The sequence below is a fragment of the Notamacropus eugenii genome, chromosome 2, assembly GCF_028372415.1.
Source record: "Notamacropus eugenii isolate mMacEug1 chromosome 2, mMacEug1.pri_v2, whole genome shotgun sequence".
In the NCBI taxonomy this organism is placed as follows: domain Eukaryota; kingdom Metazoa; phylum Chordata; class Mammalia; order Diprotodontia; family Macropodidae; genus Notamacropus; species Notamacropus eugenii.
In genome coordinates, this window is record NC_092873.1 from 264,343,740 (window position 1) to 264,367,942 (window position 24,203).

General features: G+C 37.1%; 1 protein-coding gene across 8 annotated transcripts in view; it reads left to right on the forward strand.

Annotated features, from left to right (window-relative positions):
• The window catches only part of SMOC2 (SPARC related modular calcium binding 2), a 251,531-nt gene that overhangs the window by 54,185 nt on the left and 173,143 nt on the right, over positions 1–24,203 (forward strand). For all 8 annotated transcript variants that reach the window (XM_072643931.1, XM_072643932.1, XM_072643933.1 and 5 more), the window contains exon 2: positions 19,999–20,170. In XM_072643931.1, the coding sequence (XP_072500032.1) occupies positions 19,999–20,170 (172 nt within the window). The remainder of the gene's footprint in view (positions 1–19,998; positions 20,171–24,203) is intronic.

Consider the following 24,203-nt stretch of genomic DNA (forward strand, 5'->3'; position numbering starts at 1 on the left):
AATGGTAAAGAGGAACATGAGTTTCAGACAAAATAATGACTTCTATTTACATAGCACCTTAGTGTTTATAAAGTGCTTTCTGTACAACTTTGCTAAGTTAGTCAGGGCAAATATTACTGCAGCCTATTTACAGATGAGGAAACTGAGACTTTTTTATGGCTGGATACTTATTTTATGACAGACCCGAATTTTGAAGTTGACTGCTGATTGCACATTCTAAGTTCTTTTCTTTCATACTACCTCTATAAGATATCTCTCCACAATTCAAAGTACTACTCTGATGTCTCATTGTGGTATTGCAGTAACCCTAGGTTCTTCAAGGTGGAGCAGACATTCTGACAAATTTTGAGGAGTTCATAGACCCAAATTCAGAGAAATCACCAGAATTTTGGCCCTCAAGTGATTAGGTTTTTTTTTTTTTGGTCATGGTAAATCATGAAGACCATCTTCTAAATTATAGAGTTGAAATCTATACTGGCATAATGACGTCACAGATCTTTGGAAAAAAAAAAGGGATATCTGTCCTACACATCTGAAAAGGTTAGTCGAATGAAATAAGTTTACAAAGGTGAAAAAGAATGGTGAAAATTAATAAATTAATTAATGGAACAAATGAAAAAAGCATGCCTCAAATGCTTACCATTTGCCAAGCACTTGGGTTCCATTCACTGGGGATACAAATACAACAGCCAAGCTGGTCTCTGCCCTCAGGGAGTTTATGATCTAAAAAAAAAAAAAGCACAGTATGATATTAGTATAATACTGAAATAGAGCATACAAGATGTGACTGTGAATTAATGAGGGTGATTCAGTAAAAAATGTTACTTGATTAAAAAAAAAGGTAGCATTTCCAAAAATATTTTGAACAATGGTAATATTATTAGAATGGCCTGAAAAGCTCTGAAACATATTTAAAGAGGAAAACAATCCTGCAAATTTGAATTTATAGATTTAGATAAAAAAAAAATTCAAGTAACCTATCAACATTTATCGACCTTCTCCATACTAGTCAATATGCTATTTGAACCTTTTATAAGATGAATGCTGTGTTGTTACTGTGGATGAAAGTTTTGTGAATTACTATTATGCATTCATCTTTGCTAAAGTAATTAATTCTTCTTAAGAAGCGAAGCAGCAAATTTATACCTCTGAAATGGATGCCCCAGATCTAAAGGTCCAGGTTTCTCTAATTAGTGGTTGTTCATGAAAATGAGGAGTGTCACTCTCTGATAAGATTTGGCTCCATACTTGACCACATCTATCACAGTGCTACATGGCAACATTATACTTAAGGCCGTCAGGCTTCCCATCCTAATATCCAGTTTATAGTCATTTTAATTTCTGGCTAATTTAAGTCAGGTTGGGTTGAAGTTTGGCAGACATGTTGACAAATCTGGATATAATTTTATTTTTCAAGAAATGGTGTAAGCCAGCCATTTATTTTCCCCCTTCTCGGTTAGTAGTGTCCAAAATGAGATATTTCGTGGGCAACTTTGGATTAGCTACACATCTTTTGGTTAAAGAAGGCCTTGTTGCTAAAGAAACAAAAGTGATTCTTGCCATTCAGTAGCACCATATACAGGTTTTCAACAACCTTTCCTAACGGGCTAACGTTCCTTTCAGAAAACACAAGTTGGGTGTATGCAGTAGCTGCTTCATGTCATTTTGCACTGTCAACAGCCATGGAACCAGTAACACTGAAATGTTTTGATTGTGGAATCATTATGATGGAATGGAACCATCCTAAATTAAAGTCCTGTCTCAGTTTCCATTATAAACCTCACTGTTTTCTTGGTTTGACAGTGTTCCAGTCACGTTGGTCTCCATCTTGGCAAGATCGTTGAATAGTTACAGCAGATGTTATTAGGAATACTTCTCCTCCTTAAGTATCATGAGTGAATTTAGACTCTATGAACTGGCAGAATAACAAACAGTCTTAAACCAAGAAACTGGGCATGTGGGAACAGTTGCTGGGATAACCTCTTCATTTGTTCCAATTTAGGAGTTTTTATATACAAAGGGTTTTAGCAGACACACACCTGCACACACATATGGTACCATAGGAAACACCTGGTCCATTAACCACATTAATACAAAGAGATGACTCCTCCTCTCCCCTGGAATTCCATACCCAGCTAGGCTTTTTTGGCCTTTAGCTTAAGGGCTTCAGTAGGGTGAGCACATTTAACAGCCTATTTTTTGATAAATGGATATAAACTGAACATAACTTCCACTATACCCTCAATGAAATAATACGAAAAATAGATTTTAAATTACTGTTAAAAGGAGCTGCTCCATTTTTCTTGTAGGAAGATCCTTATTGCTAGCACTACTCTGGAGACTAGTTGCACTGGAGAAAGTACAATTGGAACTATTTAAAATTGAGAAGATAACCATATCCTTCTTCAAATTGCTATAGTATGAATCTTTCTACACTCTCATTTCCCCTCAATTAATGTAGGGAAATAGTAAGGCATCAGTTAATCTGTAGTCCAATGCAATTTTGAGTCAATCAGCAGGAAATATTTAAATGCCTACTATGTGCAGGCATTATGCTAAACATTAGAGACACAAATAAAGGTAAAAAGATAATCCTTACTCTCAAAGAACTCATAGTCTAATGAGGGAGATGAAAGGCAAACAACTGTGTATAAACAACAATATATGTGTGTATGATAAATTAAAAATAATCAACAGAGGATAGGCATTAGCATTAAAGGACATCAGAAAAGTCTTATTGGGTAAAGTGGGATTCTGTCTGAGTCTAGGAATCCAGGAAAACTAGAAGGCAGAAATGAGGAGGGAGAGCATTCTGTGCATGGAGGACAATCACTGAAAATTCCTGGAATTGGGAAATAGTTTGTCTTATGTGAGAGACAATAAGGAGGTCAAGATCACCGAACTGCAGAGTATATGAGGGGAGTAAGTTTTAGGGACAATGAAAATGTAAGAGTAGTCCAGGTTATGAAAGATTTTGAATGCCAAACAGGATTTTTTATATTTGATCCTGAAAGTGAGAGAGTGTGGTGGATGCTATGTTTTTACCGGGCTACTTCCCCTATATTTATTCTTAAAAGGGAGAAAAAAATATTTCCTCAGCCATAACCAGTGCATCCCTCTCTCAGTCCTCTGGAGCCATGGGGCCAGGGAGGACACTGCTGTTTTCTGGTTACTAACAGCTTTCCTTTCCATCTAGACCTGCACCTAACTAGAAGAATTAATAACCATGTACAATAAATAAGTACATATGGTAGGTTACTACTTCCCTCTCTAAAATTTCATACGATATAAGAACATGTGTTACATATGAGAACAAATGTTATATGTTATGAAAATATGCCTTTCAACTCCAAATTTTAGTTTGGAGATGTTTGCTAGCATATGACCTCCCCAAAACTCTTGGGTGGAAAATGTAATCATCTTGACTTAGGTTTATAGATCTATAACTGTAAGGGAACTTGTGTGGTTTGTCCTTTGTTCTGGAAGAGGACCTTGATGTCAACAAGATGGTGCCACGATTTACAAGTGAATTGGATTTAAGTGAGGGAGAGCTGTGCAAAGCCATCAGCCTTACTTTCTCCTCTGGAGCCATCTGGGTCCTGTGGCCAGATATAGATCAAGACAACTGGAGACGACCCAAGAAGCAGTGGGAGACCTTGGCCTTTTTAAGCTAAGGTCTTTCTAAGTTCTCACTTTGACCGAGAGCAACGCCCAATCTTGATTAGGGCTGTTTGAGAAGTGAGCCAAGGAATGGCTCTTTTAATAATAATAATAAATCAAACTGAGAGGGGAAGACCTTCAAGGTTTCTGGCCAAAAGAGAAACAATTATTATTTACATGCACTCTGAAAGGGCATCTAGTCCATCCTCCTCATTTGACAGAGGAAGAAACTTAGGTCCAAACAGATTAAGTGACATACCTACAGTCATGCAAGTAGTAAGTGATAAAGCCAGGATTCAGACTCAGATCTTCTGACTCCAAATGCAGTACCATTCTCACTATGTCCTGCTGCTTCCTTTCTTTCCTTCACCAGTGACACTGACCATGATTATTTTCTGGTGAATAGGAAAAATGATTAATTTGTTATAACTTCTTTTGGATGGGTGCTCAAAATCTACTTTCAACCAGATTGAATATTCTTCTGTGGTATTACTGAATAGTTAAATGTGTATGTGAGGAGAACTGTGAATTCATCAGGAGGAATTTTACCTCTATTGAATATGGATCATGCTCCTTCACACCTTGCTTGAAGGTCTTCATGATCTACTGTGGCTAAATAAAATTAATCAATTAAAGGCTTAATTTGACTGGTCCTCAGATAACAGTCTAATTGTAAATCTTTACTCAAAGTTTTTCCTGCTTGGTAGGACCTTCTAGAGCTTGTGATCTGCTAACACAGCCTCTGAATTTTAATAGTGTTATGAGAACCTCATTAATGGTTACAGTAAAGTGAAGTGAATTCCCATTAAAAGTTATTCTCTTCCCCTTCAGTTTCTCCCCCACCTCTGCCCCATCTCAGATGGTTCCTATATACATAATGATCTTTTTTTCCCTCAGTTTTTCATTGTTCACAATTTAGTTAATTCCACCTCAGCTCCTTTGTCTTCCACTTCTCTTTACAATACTGCCACATTGCCTCAGGAAAATAATTCCTTTTTTTCTGCTCTATTTGTGAACACACCCAAAATGATAATATAGCCAGAAGTCAGGGAGACCTGAATTCAAATATAGGGGCTCAGAGAATTCTATGTGATCCTGGACAAGTCACTTAAACTCCTCTCCCAGTTTTCCCAACTGTAAAAAGGGAAAAATGACAACACCTAACTCTTAGGTTTGTTGTGAGGATCACATAAGATAGTAGCTGTAAAATACTTGGCACAGTGCCTGGCACATAGTAGGCATGATATAAAGGCTTATTCACTTTCTCCTCTTCAGGATAAAGACTTAAAAAAATTCATTGTGGTATGATCAGAGGCTTGCACAATACTTGGCATGTAGGAGAGGTGTGTACTGAATTGAAATGGAAAGCATAGTAGTTGTACTGAATATACAATTTTATTTTAAAAAAGAAAGTGGTTCCTTTTAAAGTGAAATTCAACTCAAACAAAGTGGATGGTCAGTATCTAAAGCCCATGAAAGTGACTAGAAGATACCATTTGTCCATAAGATACTATTTACTTTTTCACTCACCTGTAATAGAAGTGCCAGTATTAAAGATAAATCAAAAATGCTTTCTTATTCAATTTGATTTTGGTCTGCTTCATTTCATTGAAAGTATTGCAACAATTTTTACTATTTTTCTCTGAAGGTTCAGTACTTTTGTTATGTCATAGTTTAAATAGATTTTTTATGGGTTAACTACAATTTAAAATACTGTTTCTATGGAAAAAATACTCTGTGTCCCAAACAACTAACTTACATTTCAATTTTTATAGCATAACAGTTTGTAAATATAGTTCTGACTATATTTTTAATATGCTCAGAATATTCATTAAGTTTATGAGTGGGTAATGTGTTCAGTTAGATACTGGAGCATATTCTTTGTTTGGATTGATGTAAAAACATAAAGGAAGAAAGGATGCTGGCAGTGCAGTTTAGAATTATGATTGCCTTTGTACCTGAGAAAAAGAAGGTAAAGAAAAAAACCACATCCCAACATACTTAAGAGGTGTCAGATGATGTATTACAGAATCAGCTTATATGCAGCGTATGCTGGCTTTCTAATATTGTCTCTGCCTATCTTTGAAGTTGTATTTGCACATTTCAATAATCAAGATAATTCTACATAGTGATGTGAGAGCAACAAGGGATTCAGATGTTCCGTCTCAAAGACTCATGACAGAAATTCTCTTTGAAAGACTTGCTTCCCTAGCTATCTCATAATGTAAACAAAGTATGCTAAAAATGTGAAGAATCTATTACAGTTATATAAACCAAGAAGAGAGGGGAAAATGAGTCCTTGAGCACATTCTTCTTCTGGATTTCACCGAAGTGAAAGCAGACATTGAGCTTCATGGAAAAAAGGGTGAAATGACAAATGGAACTTTATCTCTGACTTTCTAAGTTCTCAAGAATTGTGATCATACGTTAGACTTAGAGCTGAGAGGGAGGAGATCTTAGAGGTCATCTAGTCCAATTCTTTAATTTATCAGATGAGAAAAGTATCCCTAAGGGTTAAGTAACTTGTTCAGAGTCACAAAGACAGAGGCAGAGGCAGGTTGCAAATACAGGTCTCATCTCTAACAATCTAGGTTAGAGTCAGAGTAGAATGGCAATTGACATTTGCTTTAGTGGTTTCTCAAGCGTTCAGTCATGTCCAAGTTTCCACGACCTTATTTGGGATTTTCTTGGCAAAGATACTGAGTTATTTGCAATTTACTTCTCTAGCTCATTTTACAGATGAGGAAACTAAGGTTAAAAAAGGGTTGAGTGACTTGTCCAGGGTCACACAGCTAGTAAGTATCTGAGGTTAGGTGGTGTAGTAGATGGAGTATAGGTCTGGAGTCAGGAAGACTCATCTTTATGAGTTCAAATCTAGCCTTAGACACCTACTAGTTGTGGGATCCTGGACAAGTCTCAAGTACCATATGTTAAAGCCACAGACACTTGGAGGGACCCTGATGTTCTCTCTTCTCTCCATCAACTCAGGAGTTTCCTTGCTGTTTCTATAGGTGTCCAGGAATGAATCCCAGAAACCCTCTTTAAGATTGATATCTCAGATTATCCTTTACTAGTAGTTAAAAAAATAAAGATTTTAAGATATAGTTGAAAGTCATGGGATCTCTAATGGTGAGTACACTGTCTATACTATACCCATATTACTTGCTGCTCTGATTGAACTCTTTCTAGACAACAGCTAGGTGCCCTATGCCCTGGACTCTAGAGCTTACCTACCTTGATTTAAATTTGAAGACCATATAGCTTTTTGCTTCCAACTTAGTTCAGGCCCTTATCAACTCTTGCCTTGACTGTCAAAGTAAAGCACAGGCTTGACCCTATCCACTCCCTTTAGGACTCCCTACATAACCATTCAGTAAATTCTAGTGGCTCCTTACAACGTCTAGGATCAAATATGAACTTTTGCTTGGAATTTGTCACCTCACAATCTTGCCCCAATATGTCTTTTCAATCTTATTACACATTATTCCCCTCTGCTCACTCTGTGGTCAAGAAAAACTGACCTCCTTGCTATTTCTCATCCCATCTCCCTTCTCTGTGCCTTTATATTGTTGGAACACACTCCTTTTCTCTTGCAGTCTCGTTTCCTTCAATACCCATCTTTCCTGTTCATTCCAGCCTATCATGTCTTTTCCCCTATGGTTATCTTATATATATTTAAAATGTTTTGCTTTTACTTTTATATTTTCACTTGTCTCCTTTGTTAGAACATAAGTTCCTTGAGGGCTGGGAGAGTTATACTTTTGTCATTTTGTCCCAACTGCGTTACCTACAGTGACTGGCACTTAATGTTTTTAAATGGAAGTGTTTATAGAGAGATGAAAGTCTTTTTGGTTCTTGCCTTCAGCTCTTTCCCCCATGATCTTTGTTTACTACAACCATTTGATGAATGATCAGTTCTTATGCGTCCTCAATATCCTCAAATGTAGCGGGGCAGGAACTAGCTCAAATGCCTTGTGACTCCCAAGCATGCCCAAGTTCCCTTCAGCTAGATACCACACTCAATATGCACTGGTATAAATGCACTAATTCACCTAACAAATATTTATTGGGTTCCTATTATGTATTTAACATTTGCCTGAGAAACAGGCCAAACATATGAGTTATGATGTGGATGTGATATAATATTTTTAATGTTTCTTCTTCCTATCAACAGTCAGGAATTCAGACATTCAGAAATCTTCCAATCCAGTCACTATTCACAGGATTCTTTCCAGAACATTATAAAACGATAGGTGCACACAAGATATCATGAAGATTTTTTAAAAAGAGATTGGAGGAATGTGGTGGACATTTTAGAATGATGTGAATGTCTCTTAAGAACATACAACTGAGGAGAAACAGGACTGGATAATAATAGTAGGGAGGTATTTAGGGAGGAAAGAGAATGTCTCAAAGTATGTATGTGCTTTCAGTGGAAACAATCTGTTCCTAATTCAGAGATAAAAATTCATTCATGTCTGATGTGTTCGATCTCTAACACCATTTTAAGAAGTGAAAATGAAATTGTCATTTCTCTATCCATCAGGACTGCCATGTAATCTTTTGCAAATGTGAACAGTTCTTTCTTGCCTTTTTTGATAGAAGAGAAGGTAATCCTAGTGATGTTTTTTTCCTCCCAGACGTCCCTCCTATTTTTTTTTTATTGGCAGTAGTTTAATAATTCTACCTAGTACTTAATTTGAACTGAGTGAGATAGGTAAAGCCTTTATATGCCTCAGTGAGCTGCTAGACAGCAGTAGTTTTAATTATCATCACAGTCATCATCATCAAAACATATTTCATTTTCTTTTAATTCTATTGATTTAATGACTATGATCATAGAAGCTTACAATCTAAGATAACATAGCTTGATAAATACTTAAAAGACTGTGTATATGATGAAATCAAAGCAAGTTTCAATCTCTTTCTCTCCTTAGTTCCCTTTCTCCAGTTGTCATAAAATCATTGATGCAGAGTTAGAAGGAACCACAGAGGTGATTCAATCCAACCTCCTCATTATACAGTCTCTCTCTCTCTCTCTCTCTCTCTCTCTCTCTCTCTCTCTCTCTCTCTCTCGTTCCAAGACTGCCTCCTAGTTATTTTGAACTACATAGCCTGAAGCCACTGCAAACTCAACATGTCCAAAATAAAACTCATTATTCCCCATGCTCCCAAATTCAAACTGGTCCAAGCATCTCCATTTCTACTGAAGCCACCACCATCTTTCCAAATTTATCCTAGTTCACAGCCTCAACTCTACCCTCTTTCTTACTCTCCATATTTCATTAGTTTCCAAGTTTTATCTATTCTACCTCCTCCACATCTCTTATATCGATCTCTTTCTCCCCACTCACAGAACTGCTTAGATTATTATCTAATTATCTATTACCTGGACTATTGTGGTCATCTCCTAAAAGTTTTCCTCCTTCAGGTCTTTCCTGTCTCCAATACATCCTCCAAAACATGCCTAAAGGTTAATATTCCTAAAGTACAAGCCTGCTCAGTCATTCCACTGTTCCTTAAACTCCAGTTGCTTCCTATTGCCCCTGGGACCAAATACAATCTTAATTGTTTGGCATTGTAAGTACTTCATAATCTGGTTTTCACTTTCCTTTCAGATTTTATTACACATTTTTCCCCTCCAGTTGAACTGGCTTTCTGTAGTCTTAAAATACAATGATCCATGTCCTATCTCCATGCATAGGGTGGCTATACCTCCTGGAATATACTCCTTCCCTAACTTTGCTTCTCAAAATTCCCAGCTTCCTCTTACTTTTAACTCAGCAGTTTGGAATTGTGCTCAAAGGGCCCTAAAACTGTGCGTACTTAAAGTCGGGTTTTGATGGATCATCTCCTTTCTATCTGTAAATATAAAACATACATATATATGTGTGTGCATATGCATGTAAATGTCTATATCCAGAGAGATATATGGATATTGTCCCCTCCACGCTGAAGTATAATGTTCTAGATAGTGATTTCTATCTAGTTTAGGAGAGTGATTCAGAATGTGAACACATACCCACAAGTCATTTCCCTGCTCCTAGTGTCTACCTGTCATCATTCTTTCTGGGACTTGGTGACTTTTGTGACTGCCTTCTTAGCTACCATATGATACCTTACCACCAATTAAGCTGCTCTCATTTCCAGAGATGCACATGATGAGATCAGCTCATCCACTGCTGAGTTTCCTTGCATTCCACAGCTTCCCCACATCATCTGAAGCTGGGCTTTAGTGCTTTCCTTAAAGTATTTCTTCTGCCCACTGTGCTTGTGGTTGCCCTACTTCAATTCCTACAGACAGCAGCCAAGATTTTTATTATCCACGGAGGCTCAGAAAATTCCTAGTTTAGACTTGAGCCTTCCAAAAGCTAAAAATGGAATGAAATGAAATCTCCATCAATTAATCAAGCAAATGAACAACACATATCAATTGAGCTCTTATTGTACCCATACATGGCACCTAATGAGTTGTTATAATGACTATAAATGGTATTTATAGCTAGAAACTTAATATAGATTGGGGAAAACTATGAAACTAATTCTTTCAACCTCTTCTTTTTTTTACTCAATTCTTAACACTCCATATAGAACTAGAACTTACGCATCAGCTAGCTGAATCTTTTTGTTTGATGACAATTTGTTAGTTATGATAGAGTGCCAATACTGACATCAGGAAGGACAGGGGTCAAGTCCTTTCTCTAACACATACCAGCCATGTGATCATTGACAAGATACATTAACTTTGCCAGCATTTCAAGTCACTCTCTAAGACTCAGTTGCATACAATTTCTGATCCATGTGGGTGGGAAGGGTTTTAAGTTCTATGCCTGATTTTTCCTTTACCAGTGAAATCACAAAAAAAGAAAAAAAAAGAAAGAATATAATTATAATAATTTAAATTGATATTATTTCTTTAAAGTTTACAAAGCACTGTTCCATAACACCTCTGTAAAGCAGGAGGAGAAACTATTATGATCTTTATTTTAAGAATAAGGAAATTGGGGCCCGGAAAATTGAAATCCCTGCCCAATACCACACAGTTAGCTTGTTACTGTCAATACAGAGAATGAAAGGAAAGTCTTTTGACTATTTATACAGAGCCCTTTCAGTTGTAACATGCTTGTCTCATGATGCCCTCAATGTATGTTAAAGACAAGTCCAATAAGACCTCTTTAAAAATAAAAATAAAACTAATGTACATAAGCAGTGTCTCACAATTGGAAAGAGAAGAGGCAGGTTGTACAGTCAGGAAGTAGTCTGAAGCCTCGGACGTATTGTCTGTGTGACCTTGGTCAAGTGATTTAACTTCTCAGTATCCCAAGCAACGTTTTTAAAATTGTAGAGCATTTGTAGAAGGAGTTTTCATAGACAGAGTTTTCGTTGCTAATGAAATCACAGGTCTACTATTCATACTTCCCTCCCTGCCCTTGCTCCCCAGAAAGTGTTGCCATGAAAAATGCCCTTTCCATTAAACAAAATAAAGGAAGGGGAGAATAGTTTAATATGAATCATTTAGTTTTTGCTTTCCTAATTCCTAAAGAAAAGACCATTTTTCAAGGCAATGATGTTTTTAAGAGGTCTTTGTAGACATACTATTTAGCCACACTCTTGGATATTATATTTTACATAGGAAGCATAGAACAACTAGGAGAGTGAAAATTGAATGACTCCTGGGACTGCTATTAGCTTATTTCAGCATTATTCAAATGCTATGGAAATAACTAATCTTATTTGCTTTGCCTCTTACTTGTAGCTCACCATTTGAAATCAATACATAGCATTAGCAGCCATAATAACTAGCCAATAGTAATGATAATGACATAGACCGCTTTAAAGGTTTGACCCAGCATATTTTCCCCTATAGCAACCTTGTGAGGTAGGCAGTGTGAGTTTCCATGATGGCTTTTTGACTAGATGACTTCTAAGGTACTTTCTAGTTTTAAATTCTATCAAAGAGGTCTGGAACACTGTATAAATACATACTTCAATGGATCTATGAGTGTCCTCAAGCTTTACTTAAGGATCCAGATAATAAACTTGATGAGGGAAGGGCCTGGCTCACTTTTATCTTTGAGTCTGTCTACCTATCTATCTATCTGTCTGTCTGTCTGCCTGTCTATCTATCTATCTATCTATCTATCTATCTATCTATCTATCTATCTATCCATCCATCCATCATCCATCCATCCATCTATCTCTATCTTTCTGTCTGTCCACATACTTATGTGTGTATATATATATATACCTGTACATATATGCACATGTATGTATATGTATGTATACACACATGGAGACAGAGAGACAGACTATTGATTGATGAGAATCTGTTGCCTCACTTCACATATTTTCCTTGTTCTCTTTCCCTGTTCAACTTCAGCAGACTGATGCTACTCAGAGCTAGGAAGAATGTGAGAAAAAAAGCAATTTCAGTTCTCACACAAAAATGTGGGGTAACGTGCTATCGGGCAGAAGAATGGCTCTGGGTTAACTGTTAAGGAAGAGAAAGTCTCTCTTATCTTCACTTCAATGCAATTCCCAGATTTCAGGCTTAATCCTACCAAGTAATAGATTACCATCCAAAGCTATTGTATTGAAGAGCTGCCTGCAGGCCTGAATAGGAAATTCTAACTTCTAACTAGCCTTTAACTTCAGTGACTTACCAGTATACCCTTGAAACATAAAGAATGAAAGTGGCCCTTAGGCAAATATCAGCTTCATTAGTTCAGTGGTGTTGAGAGTTGGGAGGAGAGAGAATGATTGAGCACTTTCCTTGCTGTACATAGAAGTATATAGATCTAGGCGCTATAGCGATTCACACAGTACTGTAACTTATTCCTAATCAGAACACCTCTAGAGTATTGTGTTTCTTTGGGGGCACACATTTTAGAAAGGGGGGGATAAGGATGATGATTAGCCTCAAGGTCATGCCATTTGAGGATAGGTTGAAGGAACTGAGGATGTTTTAGACTGGAAAAAAAAAAAAGACATTAGTGGCTCCATAATTGTCTTCAAGTATTTGAAGGTTGGCCATGTTGAAGAGTGATAAAGCTTGTTCTACTTGGTCCCCCAAAGCAGAACTATGTAGCACAGATTTAGACATCATATAAAGTAATCATTTCTAACCAATAGAACCATTCATTAGTGGAATGTGTTGATATCTTGAGAAACTAAGTTCTTCCTCACTAGAGATTCATTTCCCCTTCTTTAGGAGTTAACTGGTTTTACATCAGGACATAACAATGTGGAATTTGAAAGGACTTTAGATAGGATAAAATCCAACTTTCTCATTTTACAGATTAGGAAACAGAGGCCCAGAGTCAATTGGGAAATTATAATTGGGAAAATAAAGGCAACGCCGTGTCATAGATAGGACCTACTCAAAAGTATTATTTTATTCTCATCTATATGCTTCTCCTTTTGGTTTGGCATCTACTATTTTTTTCTGCTCAGTTAATCTGACTCCACACAGATAGCTGGATTCTGAAATAATTTCTTTATTTATTACCCATTGTTTTCTGTTTAACATAATTTCCCTTTAGTGTTTGGTTCTTATGTTATCCAGTGCCTTCTGATTCTCTTCTTGCGTGAGTTCTTGATGATCTGTAAGCAGAAGACTCCTGAGTTGTCTATAATAATCAAAACACTTAATCCTGAAGCTAATTTTCTGATATACAGATGCTTTTATTGACCTCTCCTGTGTCCACCTTCCTGTTAGAATAACTCAGTCCCATTTTGGGTATGTGGTGTATTAGCTCAGAGGATATTGTCAAGCTCTTTATAGATTTTCTGTACTCCCTCGACTTATGGACTGGATGTCAATACATTGCTAGCTGAAATTACATTTATTGTTATCTGTTTGCTTACTTTCCTCCTGAGTTATTGTTTGGCTCATTTCAGTCATATCCGATTCTCCATGACCATATTTTGGGTTTTCTTGGCAAAGATGATGGAATGGTTTGTCATTGCCTTCTCTAGTTCATTTTTTCTGATGAAGAAACTGAGGCAAACAGGGTTAAGTAACTTGCCCAGGGTTACACAGCTAGTAAGTGTCTGAGGCTGGATTTGAATTCAGGCCATCCTGACTCCAAGCCTAGTGCTCTAGTCACTATACCACATAGCTGTCTTTTCAAGTACTGAAAAATGATCAAAAGGGTACCATGTTGCCTTTGGTTTCATGAGGCAAATAATAAGCCTTCTTTTGGTCTCTTCAAAGTTAACCTGTGAGCTTTTCTTCTCCTTAGCTGCAACATCATTCTCTCCTTTGGTTTAATTTATAGCAAGAATATCAATGAAGTAATGTTACTTATGAGAGAATAATAATCGCTAGCCATTATTTAGTGCTTTAAGGTTTGTATCTCTTCAACTAAGTTCTCCTCACATTGGTCTGACCCATTATCTGTCTAGTTAAGAAGTTAAGTTTCACCCTGCTGAAAAAGGGTGTGAATTCAGTGTTGCTTGAGAGTGATAAAATATTTAGCCTCTTTATCTGATATTTGGAGTTTACTGTTGAGTCTCCAGTTACATTTCCTCCTTTCTCCCCACCCCACTCCCTTCCACCTGCATGTATGTTATAGGAAATTTAACCCACATGTTTCTGATTCATTAACTCATTGAGTACTTATGCATAAGCCACTTAATGTTCAAGAAAGAAACTCCTTGAAACTTTTAAAATTACATTTTAAAATACACTCACTTTTTACCTTAATAGAGTCAAGACAAAACAAATGTAAAAATTCTAGTTAGGGATTTCTTCAAAATCCAAAGCATTCCAGTTCCAATGGGTTCTCAACTTTGTAACTGTCAGTCACCAATCACTTACAAAGCTCCCAATATGTTCCAGGCACTGTGCTAAGTGCTGGAGATACAGCATATTTTCCCAAGAAAGTAAAAAAGACTCTCCATGAGTTCTCAGTCTTGTGTGTGTATGTGAGTGTGTGTGTGTGTGTGTGTATGTGTGTGTGTGTGTGTGTGAGGGTGAGATGCAAACAACTATGTACAGTATATGTACAGGATATGTATAGAGTACATTGGAGTCGTCTCAGAGGAAAGATACTAAGATTAAAGAGAACTAAAAAAGACTTCTTGCAGATGTCAGGATTTTAGTTGAGTTTTGAAAGGAGCCAGCAAAGCTAGGAGGTGGAGACTAGGAGAAAGAGAAAATGCCTAGAGCTGGGAAATTGAGTGACATGTGCAAAAAACTGAAAGGAGGTTAATGTCACTAGTTTGCAGATTATGTGGGTGAAGGTGAAAGAATGCAAGGTGTAACAAGATTGGAAAAGTAGGGAGGGCTTTATATATTATATTTATAAAATCCTCCTCATGGAGTCTTTTATATTTGATTCTGGAGGCCACTGGGAGTTGAGGTAAGAGGGTCAGACCTTAGAGAGAGGATTTTGACCACTGGGTACAATGGGTAGAATATGGCAAGTGCCCTCTCCTTTGACTCATTCAAAACTGCTCAGTCATGCACTTTAGGAGCAATGAATTTTCTGGAACATTAAAAATTCAATTTCTCTGAAATACCTTGGATTAAAAATGAGAACAATTTAGTTAGAAATTACTTTTCCTTTTTGAACTGACTCCTGTCTTGGAATTGCTATTAAAAAGAGAGAGAAAACGTGCATAAAGTGTGTTCTCTTATTGCTGGAAAAGAATGCTTTCATTGTTAATTCCTCTGCCATTAAATTATCAAGAATTATGGTCAAATTCCAACCTCATGAATGCTACTTTTATTTTTTAGTAAAAAGATGTGGAGGTTGTCTCTTTTCATTTGCAGAAAATGATAATTACAGTGTCTTATCCCTAAGTCATATGCATTTCCTCACTTAAGATTTAAGGAAATGCAAATAGAGCACAGCTTAAGCACAAAAAGAACTGGATCTAGATTACCCTATCCCTTCTGTCTAAAAGAGGAAAGAACTATTTATAGGTCAGGTCTTCATTTGAAATAAGGAGTCATGATTTGGGGGTATGATCAAATTGAATCCTCTACTGTTATTTTCTCTTTACTTCCTCTTGTGCAATGCTAAACTCCCCGAATCCAGCTATGTGTTTTGAGAACAAATCTATCAAAATTCTCAAATATTTGGGATTGAGGGAAATGAAGCAATGTTAAAAAAATTTGTAAAACTGAAGCAACATTTTAGTGGGTGGATGAAATTTCTAAGGGACTGTTCCTTCTGTCTTACAATACCCAAGAGAATGATTATCTCCTGGCATCTACATGCCTTTCATGCCTTAATGCTTATTCAGAAAACAGTCAGATGCTAGAAAAATGTGTTCAAGGGCCTTTATGCTTTTGCCTCCTCCTGAATACTAACCCTCTGGTGCCAGGAAATTAAAATGCATTTTATTATGAATGAAAAATGGGGGTCAAAATGCCCTTTCTGTGTCAAACTTCATTTAAAAATAATTAATACTTACTCTGTCCAGTTCTGAGGATTGTGGTGAAAAGGAAAATGTCATTTTTTTCTCTACACCCCCCATAACGTAATAATTATTTCTCTTTATTCTTTGCTAAAACATCAGGTGCTACTTTCTTAGGTAAATGAATTTCTTGGAAATATAGAGCCAGTAGTTTAAAAACTAATTTGAAAAACAACAAGCAAACAACAAGAAACAACCAAGTACAAGCCTTATGCTAGGAGTTCCCAAGCAAGATGGACCTAGGTTACCTTTGGGGGGGGTGGGGGTGGGGGTGGGGGTATTGCATTTCTATTGGCTCTAAGCATAGTCTCACATTTCTCCACTTGCCAACACTCATGGCTTAAATGACCAAAAGGATTTTCATAGCAATAATTATGTAGCACTATCTACTGCCCTACCCAAGATTGTCCACTTTCCCCTCTTACCTCCATTTTATGAGACTGCCAAGATCACTTTTGGTCAGGATAGCATCTGCTCCTGGTGGGTCATCTGCCAATTAAGTGGTTGTACTTTATTGGCAGCTACTGTTGATTTGGTCTACTGTATCATTAGAGGCTAGAACATCTATTAATCATCAGGAATTTATTCAACACCTATTATATACCAGGCATGATAGTAAACTCCATGCACACAAAGACAACAATGAAACAGCCTCTATCTTCATAGGTCATTCTGTGAGTTATAGGTAGATAGACGAATGGATGAAAGGAAGATAGAAAGATGGATAGATATAGCTGGATAGATAGAGCATTTGCTGAGTGCTTATTATGTTCCAGAAACTATGTTAGGCATTTAGGAGAGAAAAAGAAAAAAAAGAGCTTTCTTACTCTCAAGGAATATTATTACTTTCTAATAGGAGACCAGAAACACCTTAACATAAAAGTGACTAGAAAAGGAGAGGATGGGTAGGAGATAAAACAGTCGTTGGGGAGAGATGGAACAGATGGCAGAGTGAGCTAGAATGGAAGCCAACAATGTGTTTGGGGACACATCAGATTCTGTCCTTATTTTACTCCTATTTGTACTACTGATCTGCTGAGACAGTCACAGGCATTGAATGTCCTTGGTCATTTCCCCCTATTCCCAGATAATTCAACATTATCTTTAGTTATTAGTCAGATAATCACCTCCTGGCTAACTCCTGATTAGAATAAGGCCCACTCTAATGCTTTGCAAAGAAAAGCATAGAGGAGTAATATTATGGTGTTTCAACAAGGAATGACTCCAGAGCCATAACCAGGACAGATCAGGTGTGCCTTTGTTCATGGCATGGTCAAATTTCAGCAAAGTGCTTTGCAGACTGGGACCACCAACACTTTTAGCTTCTCCAGCAAACGTTGTTTAGGGAGGAGAAGCCAAAACCTTCTACTTCCCTTCTGCCACTGTGGCTCTGAAATCAGAGGTCTCCCACCCAAGATCAAGCCAGGAAGGATATGTAGGGGTATCCCACAATCTTTATTCCTCAGCAGTAGTGGGAAGCCATTTACCTGCTCACAGGAGATGTTGGAGAAAGTTTGGGGTTTGCCTCACTACTAACTGGCACGCTAAAGAACAGGGACCAGAGCCATACATAAGGAGATTTCCTACCTGGTCCAAGAGATACCCCGATTGGGTAGGGGGCTGACATGATGAGAGGAGCCTGAGAGCAGGAGTCTAGGGCCTTTCCCAGAATGCTAGAAGGATGGCTTCCATAATCATCTAGACTTTTTTATTCTAGTTCTTCAGGGCCCTCCACTCCTACCTCCTCCCCACACATGATGGGAGAGGGTATTGTGAGACCACTTAGACTCTCCTTTGAGTGCTTTGTGTGAAGAATAGCAAGGATGCCAATATTGCTGGATCGCAGAATAAATGGTAAACTAGAAAACTAGGAACAAGGTATAGGGTGCTTTAGAAGTCAAATAAAGGATTTTATATTTGATCCTGCAGGCAGTAGCCACTGGAATTTATTAGATGAGGTGAGGGGGTGATATAGTCACACCTGTGTTTTAGGAAAATCAATTTGACAGCTAAGTAGAAGACGAATTGGAGTGGGGAGAAGCTTGAGGCATGGTGAGCCCAAAATAGAGGCTGGCCAGGTGGAAAGGAGTGACACCTTTTCCCACTCCATCCCTAAACCCATAGATTATTTATGCATAGTTCAATTAATTAATTAATACTTGATGATCTTAATTACTAAGATCATTGCAAAGTATTGTAGAATCATAGATATGGAGCTGAAATGGACTTCAGAGGCCACCTAGTCCAATCTCCCTAGAGGAAACTGAGACCCAGGAGGTTGTGACTAGGCCCAAATAAAGTCAATAGTGAGTGTAACAGATGGGATTTGAACCCAGTTCCTCTGACTCCAGATTTGGTTCTTTTAGTTAAAATAGTAAGTTATCTTTATCCTACCTCTCCTTTATTTCACAACCAAATTCCCATTAAGAGCTGTCTCTTCTTTTTGCCTTTACTTCCTTACCTTCTGTTCTCTTCTCAACCCTTTGCAATCTGGCTTCTGACCTCACAACTCAAATTAAACTGCTTTTCTCAAGGTCATTCACCAGTGATCTCTCAATTTCTTAATATGATATTCTTTTTAAAAAGTTAAATTTAGTGACTTCTAGTGACTTAGGAGTTTTTTAAAATCTATATGTTTAATCTTTAAATTTTTTATGTATGCAGTCTTTTTTTTTTTTTTTTTTTGCAATCACTTGTTTCAATGGCATTCAGTAAGCAAGATATTGAGACACTCCTGGATTATGCAATATGAACCAATATTATTTATCACGCTGGCTATTAAGTATACTTTGTATGAGTAGTCCATTTTTCCCAGGCTAGCCTTGATTACAGCCCATTGGTTTCTTTCTTTTTTTTCTTCTTTTTTTTTCAAGCTTCATTATGCTTGACTTTTCTTCTGCATTGACACTGCTGATCTCTCTTCATGACACTATGTCTTCTCCTAATTTTCCTACTTGTCTGCCTCTTCCTCCTCAGTCTCTGCTGGATCATCAACCATATTTTGTCCTGTCTCCTAACTATGAGAGTCCCTTGAGATTCTCCCTGTACCCACTCTCTTGGTGATCCTATGATCTCCTGTTTGTTCAGCTATTATCCCTTTGCTAAGGACTCCCAGACCTAATTTGTTGTTACTTAGTTGTGTTCGACTCTTTATGACCTCATTTGGGGTTTTCTTGGCAAAGATGCTGTAATGGTTTGCCATTTCTTTCTCTAGCTCATTTTACAGATGAGGAAACTGAGGCAAACAGGATTAAGTGACTTGCCCAGAGTCACACAGTCAGCTACTAAATTTCTGAGGCAGTATTTGAATTTAGGAGGTATAGTCTCCCTAACTCCAGGTCCAGCAATTGATGAACTGTAGCACTTAGCTACCCCTTATATACTACTGTGTATTCTGTATTTTATATTACTATTGTGTATTATTGTACATAATACTGTCATTTACTTTTCCTATTAATATGTAATATCAAAATGTACTATTAAGATCTCCATCTTATGACTGAGGAACCTGAGGCAGAGTATAAATGACTTGTCCAATGTCATCTAGCTGGTAAGTGCTGGAAGTCATATTTGATCTCAGGTCTTCTTGACTCCAGGCCCTTCCACCTAGCTGCCTCTAAGGAGAGTAGATAGACACACCCATCCAGGAACAATGACAGATTTCATTTGATCATGATTCATGGTTCTACAACTGTAGTGGGACAGAGGATAGAGATGGCAGAAATAACAACTGTTGTTACATTGAGACAACTGGCTCATGGCTAACTAAACATTTCCAAACAAATAAAGATATCCCTGAAAATAATTGATAATGTGATAATAATTTATTTGGCTTTTGTTCTTACTCTTTTGCAACATCACTATTTTTTTCAAGATTTTTTTTCTTTCCTTTTTTTAATTCTTCCTTAGTTTTTGAGAGTGGATCAAGATAAAGACAAAGAGTGTAGCCTGGACTGTGCAGGAACCCCTCAGAAATCCCTCTGTGCGTCTGATGGAAGAACCTTCTTATCCCGGTGTGAATTTCAAAGGGCCAAATGCAAGGATCCTCAGCTGGAAATTGCCTATCGAGGAAATTGCAAAGGTAAATCTCTCCATGGGAAATGAATTCCTTAGCTTGTACGAAATGTGATTGAAACTATGTACCTATATTTAATCCTATTCCCAGATGTTCTAAATTTTTATATTTTCATAAAATCAAAATATTCCAGCAGAATTGTTTGTTTGTTTGTTTTCATTGTTATCCTTTGGGAAATAACTTTCTAAGCCTCTATTTGTAATTTTTAAGTTGCTTTTAAAAGGAAGGAGGCAATATCCCCACAGTTTAGAAACTGAATGAGTTGTGTATGCTTGAAGGTCTTAGAAATGTTTATACTACAATTTATTGTCTACTAAAGTGCTTTGCACAAGATTTTCCCAACTCTTCTAAATGTTCCTTCTTACTCAACTTTTTGAGCTAGTCTTCCTTACGAAAGAAGCTTCACATTTGTCTTCATAGCTCTTGTGGCCATTGAATTTATTTATTATTTAGGTTGATTGCTGTCCCCCTGATTGTATTTCGCTCTTTGGGCTTAAGAAATGAGCAGTGTTCGTGCTAGGTCTACAAAATCTGAAAGAGTTGGTGCATTTAAGAGAAAGCACTGAAAAGATTCCTTTGTAAGTGCAGGAGGTCAATGACTTGCTGTTTCAAAAATAAAGATAATGTATTTGGGAAAGAGATTTGCCTGTTTTCTTTGCTATATAGGAGAGAGGAGACTATACAGACTCAACCCTGCAGAGATGGTTTTTTTTTTTTTCCCTATCATCTACCTCTATTAATCCTGTAATAAGCCTGTAAACAAGCACAATTAGTTCAGAGAAATGAGTTTTCTTAGTTCCAGGCTAGAGCAGATTTCATATTACCTCAGTTCCCTTTCCATCAAATGCTTCCTTGTTACTAGACCTGCCTTGTATCAATTGCAATGACTATGTTCTTTGGGGCAGAGGTTCTGTTTGTCCCCATGGACAACACAGAAAAGCAGAATGTGCTTTCACTGACCATATTAGAGGTGTTAGAAGGATGCCATGGAAAACAGGTTTGGGATAATTTTTATTGGTCTGAGCAATCCAATTTTCATTTATTTTTGACTTCACTTCCAGTTTGCACCAGAATTAATATCTCTAGAGGTTTGTTCTTATATTTATAATTTAGATAATTCCAGGCCTAATGCCTGTAGCTATAGTTTATTGAGTTTTGACTTTCTTCTTCTTGTGCTACTTGATGTTTTAAACTTATTTCAAAAGTTTTAGGGATATCTTTTTTTTAACATCAATGGAATTTTCCAGTTTCCCATGTTCTATCTAGAGAGCTGGGCATTTAAAGACAAAAAAATATGAAAGAAAAGGAAGGAAGGAAGAGGAAATATCTCAAGAAAATAACTAGCATATTAACCAAATCTGATAATATATACAGTGTTCATACTCGTCTGTGGCCTATGCGAATAAAGGAGGAAGGCACATTCCCTTATTTTTTCTTTGGGAGCAAACTTTGATATTATATTTATATCGAGTTAAATTTCCATTTTTTCTTTTTTCATTCTTTTTAATCACTGTGTATACTGTTTTCCTGTCTATTTATCTCCCTTTGAATCATTTCATCTAAGACATCATTATCTCAGATGGAGCTTAAGATAGACATGGAAACTATTCATTTCAGAAGTGGTTTTGTGAGCAAGAAATGTGAGATCCCATAGATAACACTAATTATGGATACTGGTGAAAACAGTGTTCAGACCCCAGATAACAGTGGATGTCATATTCCAAAATAAACTTTTTAAAGCTACTTTTCTGATTGACAGTGTTTAGTGGATCTCCATTGCCTCTAGGATAAAATTCAAATTTGTCAGACACCATTTTAACACAATCTTGTTCTACCCTTCTTACTTTCTGCCTTTGCCATTCATGTGGAACATCTGGTCATTGAATCCAGATGGCTCAAGAGGAGAAAGTGAGGCTGGTGACCTACACAGCCCTCCCTCACTCAAAACAAAGTCAAGTGCAAGTCAAGTCATCATTTCTCTAATGTCATGGTCCTCTTCAAAAATGAAGGATGAACACAACCTGTGAGCCATTCATGTCCTGATTCTGTCTGTGCACTTGGCATTTTCCTATACCTGGAATGCCTTTCTTCCTTATCTCTGCTTCTTAGAATCTTTACCTTGTTTCCAGATTTAGCTCAGGTGCCATGTCTAATCTGAAGCTTTTCCTGATGCACCTCTCTACCCACCCACCCCCCGCCCCCAGGTGTTATTGCTCTCTCCTTTCTTAAATTACCTTCTGTTTATTTATTTGTATATGTTATATCCCCACCAATGCAATGTAAATTCCTTGAGGTCAAGAACTATTTTTTGTTCTTGTCTTTTCATTTTTGTTTAGCACTTCATGGTTGTGGAATTGATTTGAAAGTAAAATTTAAATACTCTAATAATGAAAAGAATGAGGTAGAAATTTCCCATTTAAACTAGATCCTTAAAACAATAGCTACCATCAGAGATCCATCAATGGTCTGTCTTCTTTTAGAGAGATACTAGCATTTCCTAGTGCAGCTATTTAAATATACTGAATTGGATTTTACAGAAATTTAAGTGATTTTCAATGATGGTCAGTTTGTTGCCTTTAGAGCTTAAACCCATGTAAGCTGTGACTGTCATAATTAGTATTGTCCTAAAGTGGAATGAACTGCCTTGAGAAATCATAAGTTCTCTCTTAGTAATGACAATAATATTAACAACTAATTATAATTATAACAATAACTTGAATTCATAGAGTGCTTTATGATTTTCAAAGTGCTTTACAGATATTATCTTATTTGATCGTCATGACAACTGTGTGAGACAGGTGCTATTATTACCATTTTACAGATGAGAAAACTGAGAAAGACAAAGGTTAAGTGACTTACCCAAGGTTATATAACTAGTAAGTGTCCTCATTAGGATTTGAACTCAGGTTTTCCTGACTCTAGATCCAGTACATTATCCACCGCTCCTTTGGACTGTTGGTTGACAACTTGTCAGCAAAGTTGAGGGAAATTCTTGTTTAGTTAAGGAATCAGTTACAATGTTCATTCTCTGAGAAATATGGGGGAAGCTTAGACCAACTAGGGCATAACAAATTCATATTTCCTATCTAAACCAGATGGCTTCTGAGGTCCCTTCCAACTCCAGGACTCCCTGATAATATGTAGGGGCTTTTTACCCTATTTGAAAAACATATGAAAGACTTTGTGGGCCTTGTGTCAGTATGTGACATTTTCTTAATGTTAACTACCACCAGTTATTCCCTGTACTGCTAATCAGGGCAGTATATCTCTTCATAAGGGAAACCATAATAGCTTTCATTGCAAGGCAAGGCATTTGAAGAGAATGCATGGAATTAGAAATCCAGGGTAGTTCAATTCTAAAAGGGCTTCATAGCATTTTCTTCTTCTATACTTAGTGGATTTGACTGTGCAGCATGGGAGACACTGGCACAGGACTGCTCAGCATGGTATGTCCACATCAGGAAGAGTGCTGTGCTCTATGAGCAAAGCAGAATTGAAACAGCACAAAGTAAACATAGGATGTGCAAATTTGGAGTATCCACTCCAAATATTCATATGGACTATCTGTGTCCAATCTGTGGTGGAGCATTCCGAGCTTGTATTTGTCTGATCAACCAATTCGGTTGGACACACTGAAACTTCACTTTATCATGGTGATGTCATTTTGATTATCTTCAAAAACAAAGGACAACAACCCAACTTAGTGAGAAAGAAGGAAAGAGTTCATCTTTTCTGCAAAATTTAGGGACATAATGGGAGGTGCTGGAGGAGATTGTAGACTGAGTGTAGGAAAAAAGGCAGAGAAGGCAGGGAGGGGACCTTTGATAACCAGAAAAAACACACATAGAGAACCTGAACAGAGAACAATTTCATGCTCATGCCATATAAAAATCATCATTTCAAGACACTGGAGGTGTTTTTATTAGAGAAACAAATACTAGGGGATTAAGTCATTAAAGTTGTCCTCAAATTCTTGGAAGTAATTTGGAAAAGGGAATTATATCTGGGTTCTAGTTTCATCTTGGGTCACATGCTGACT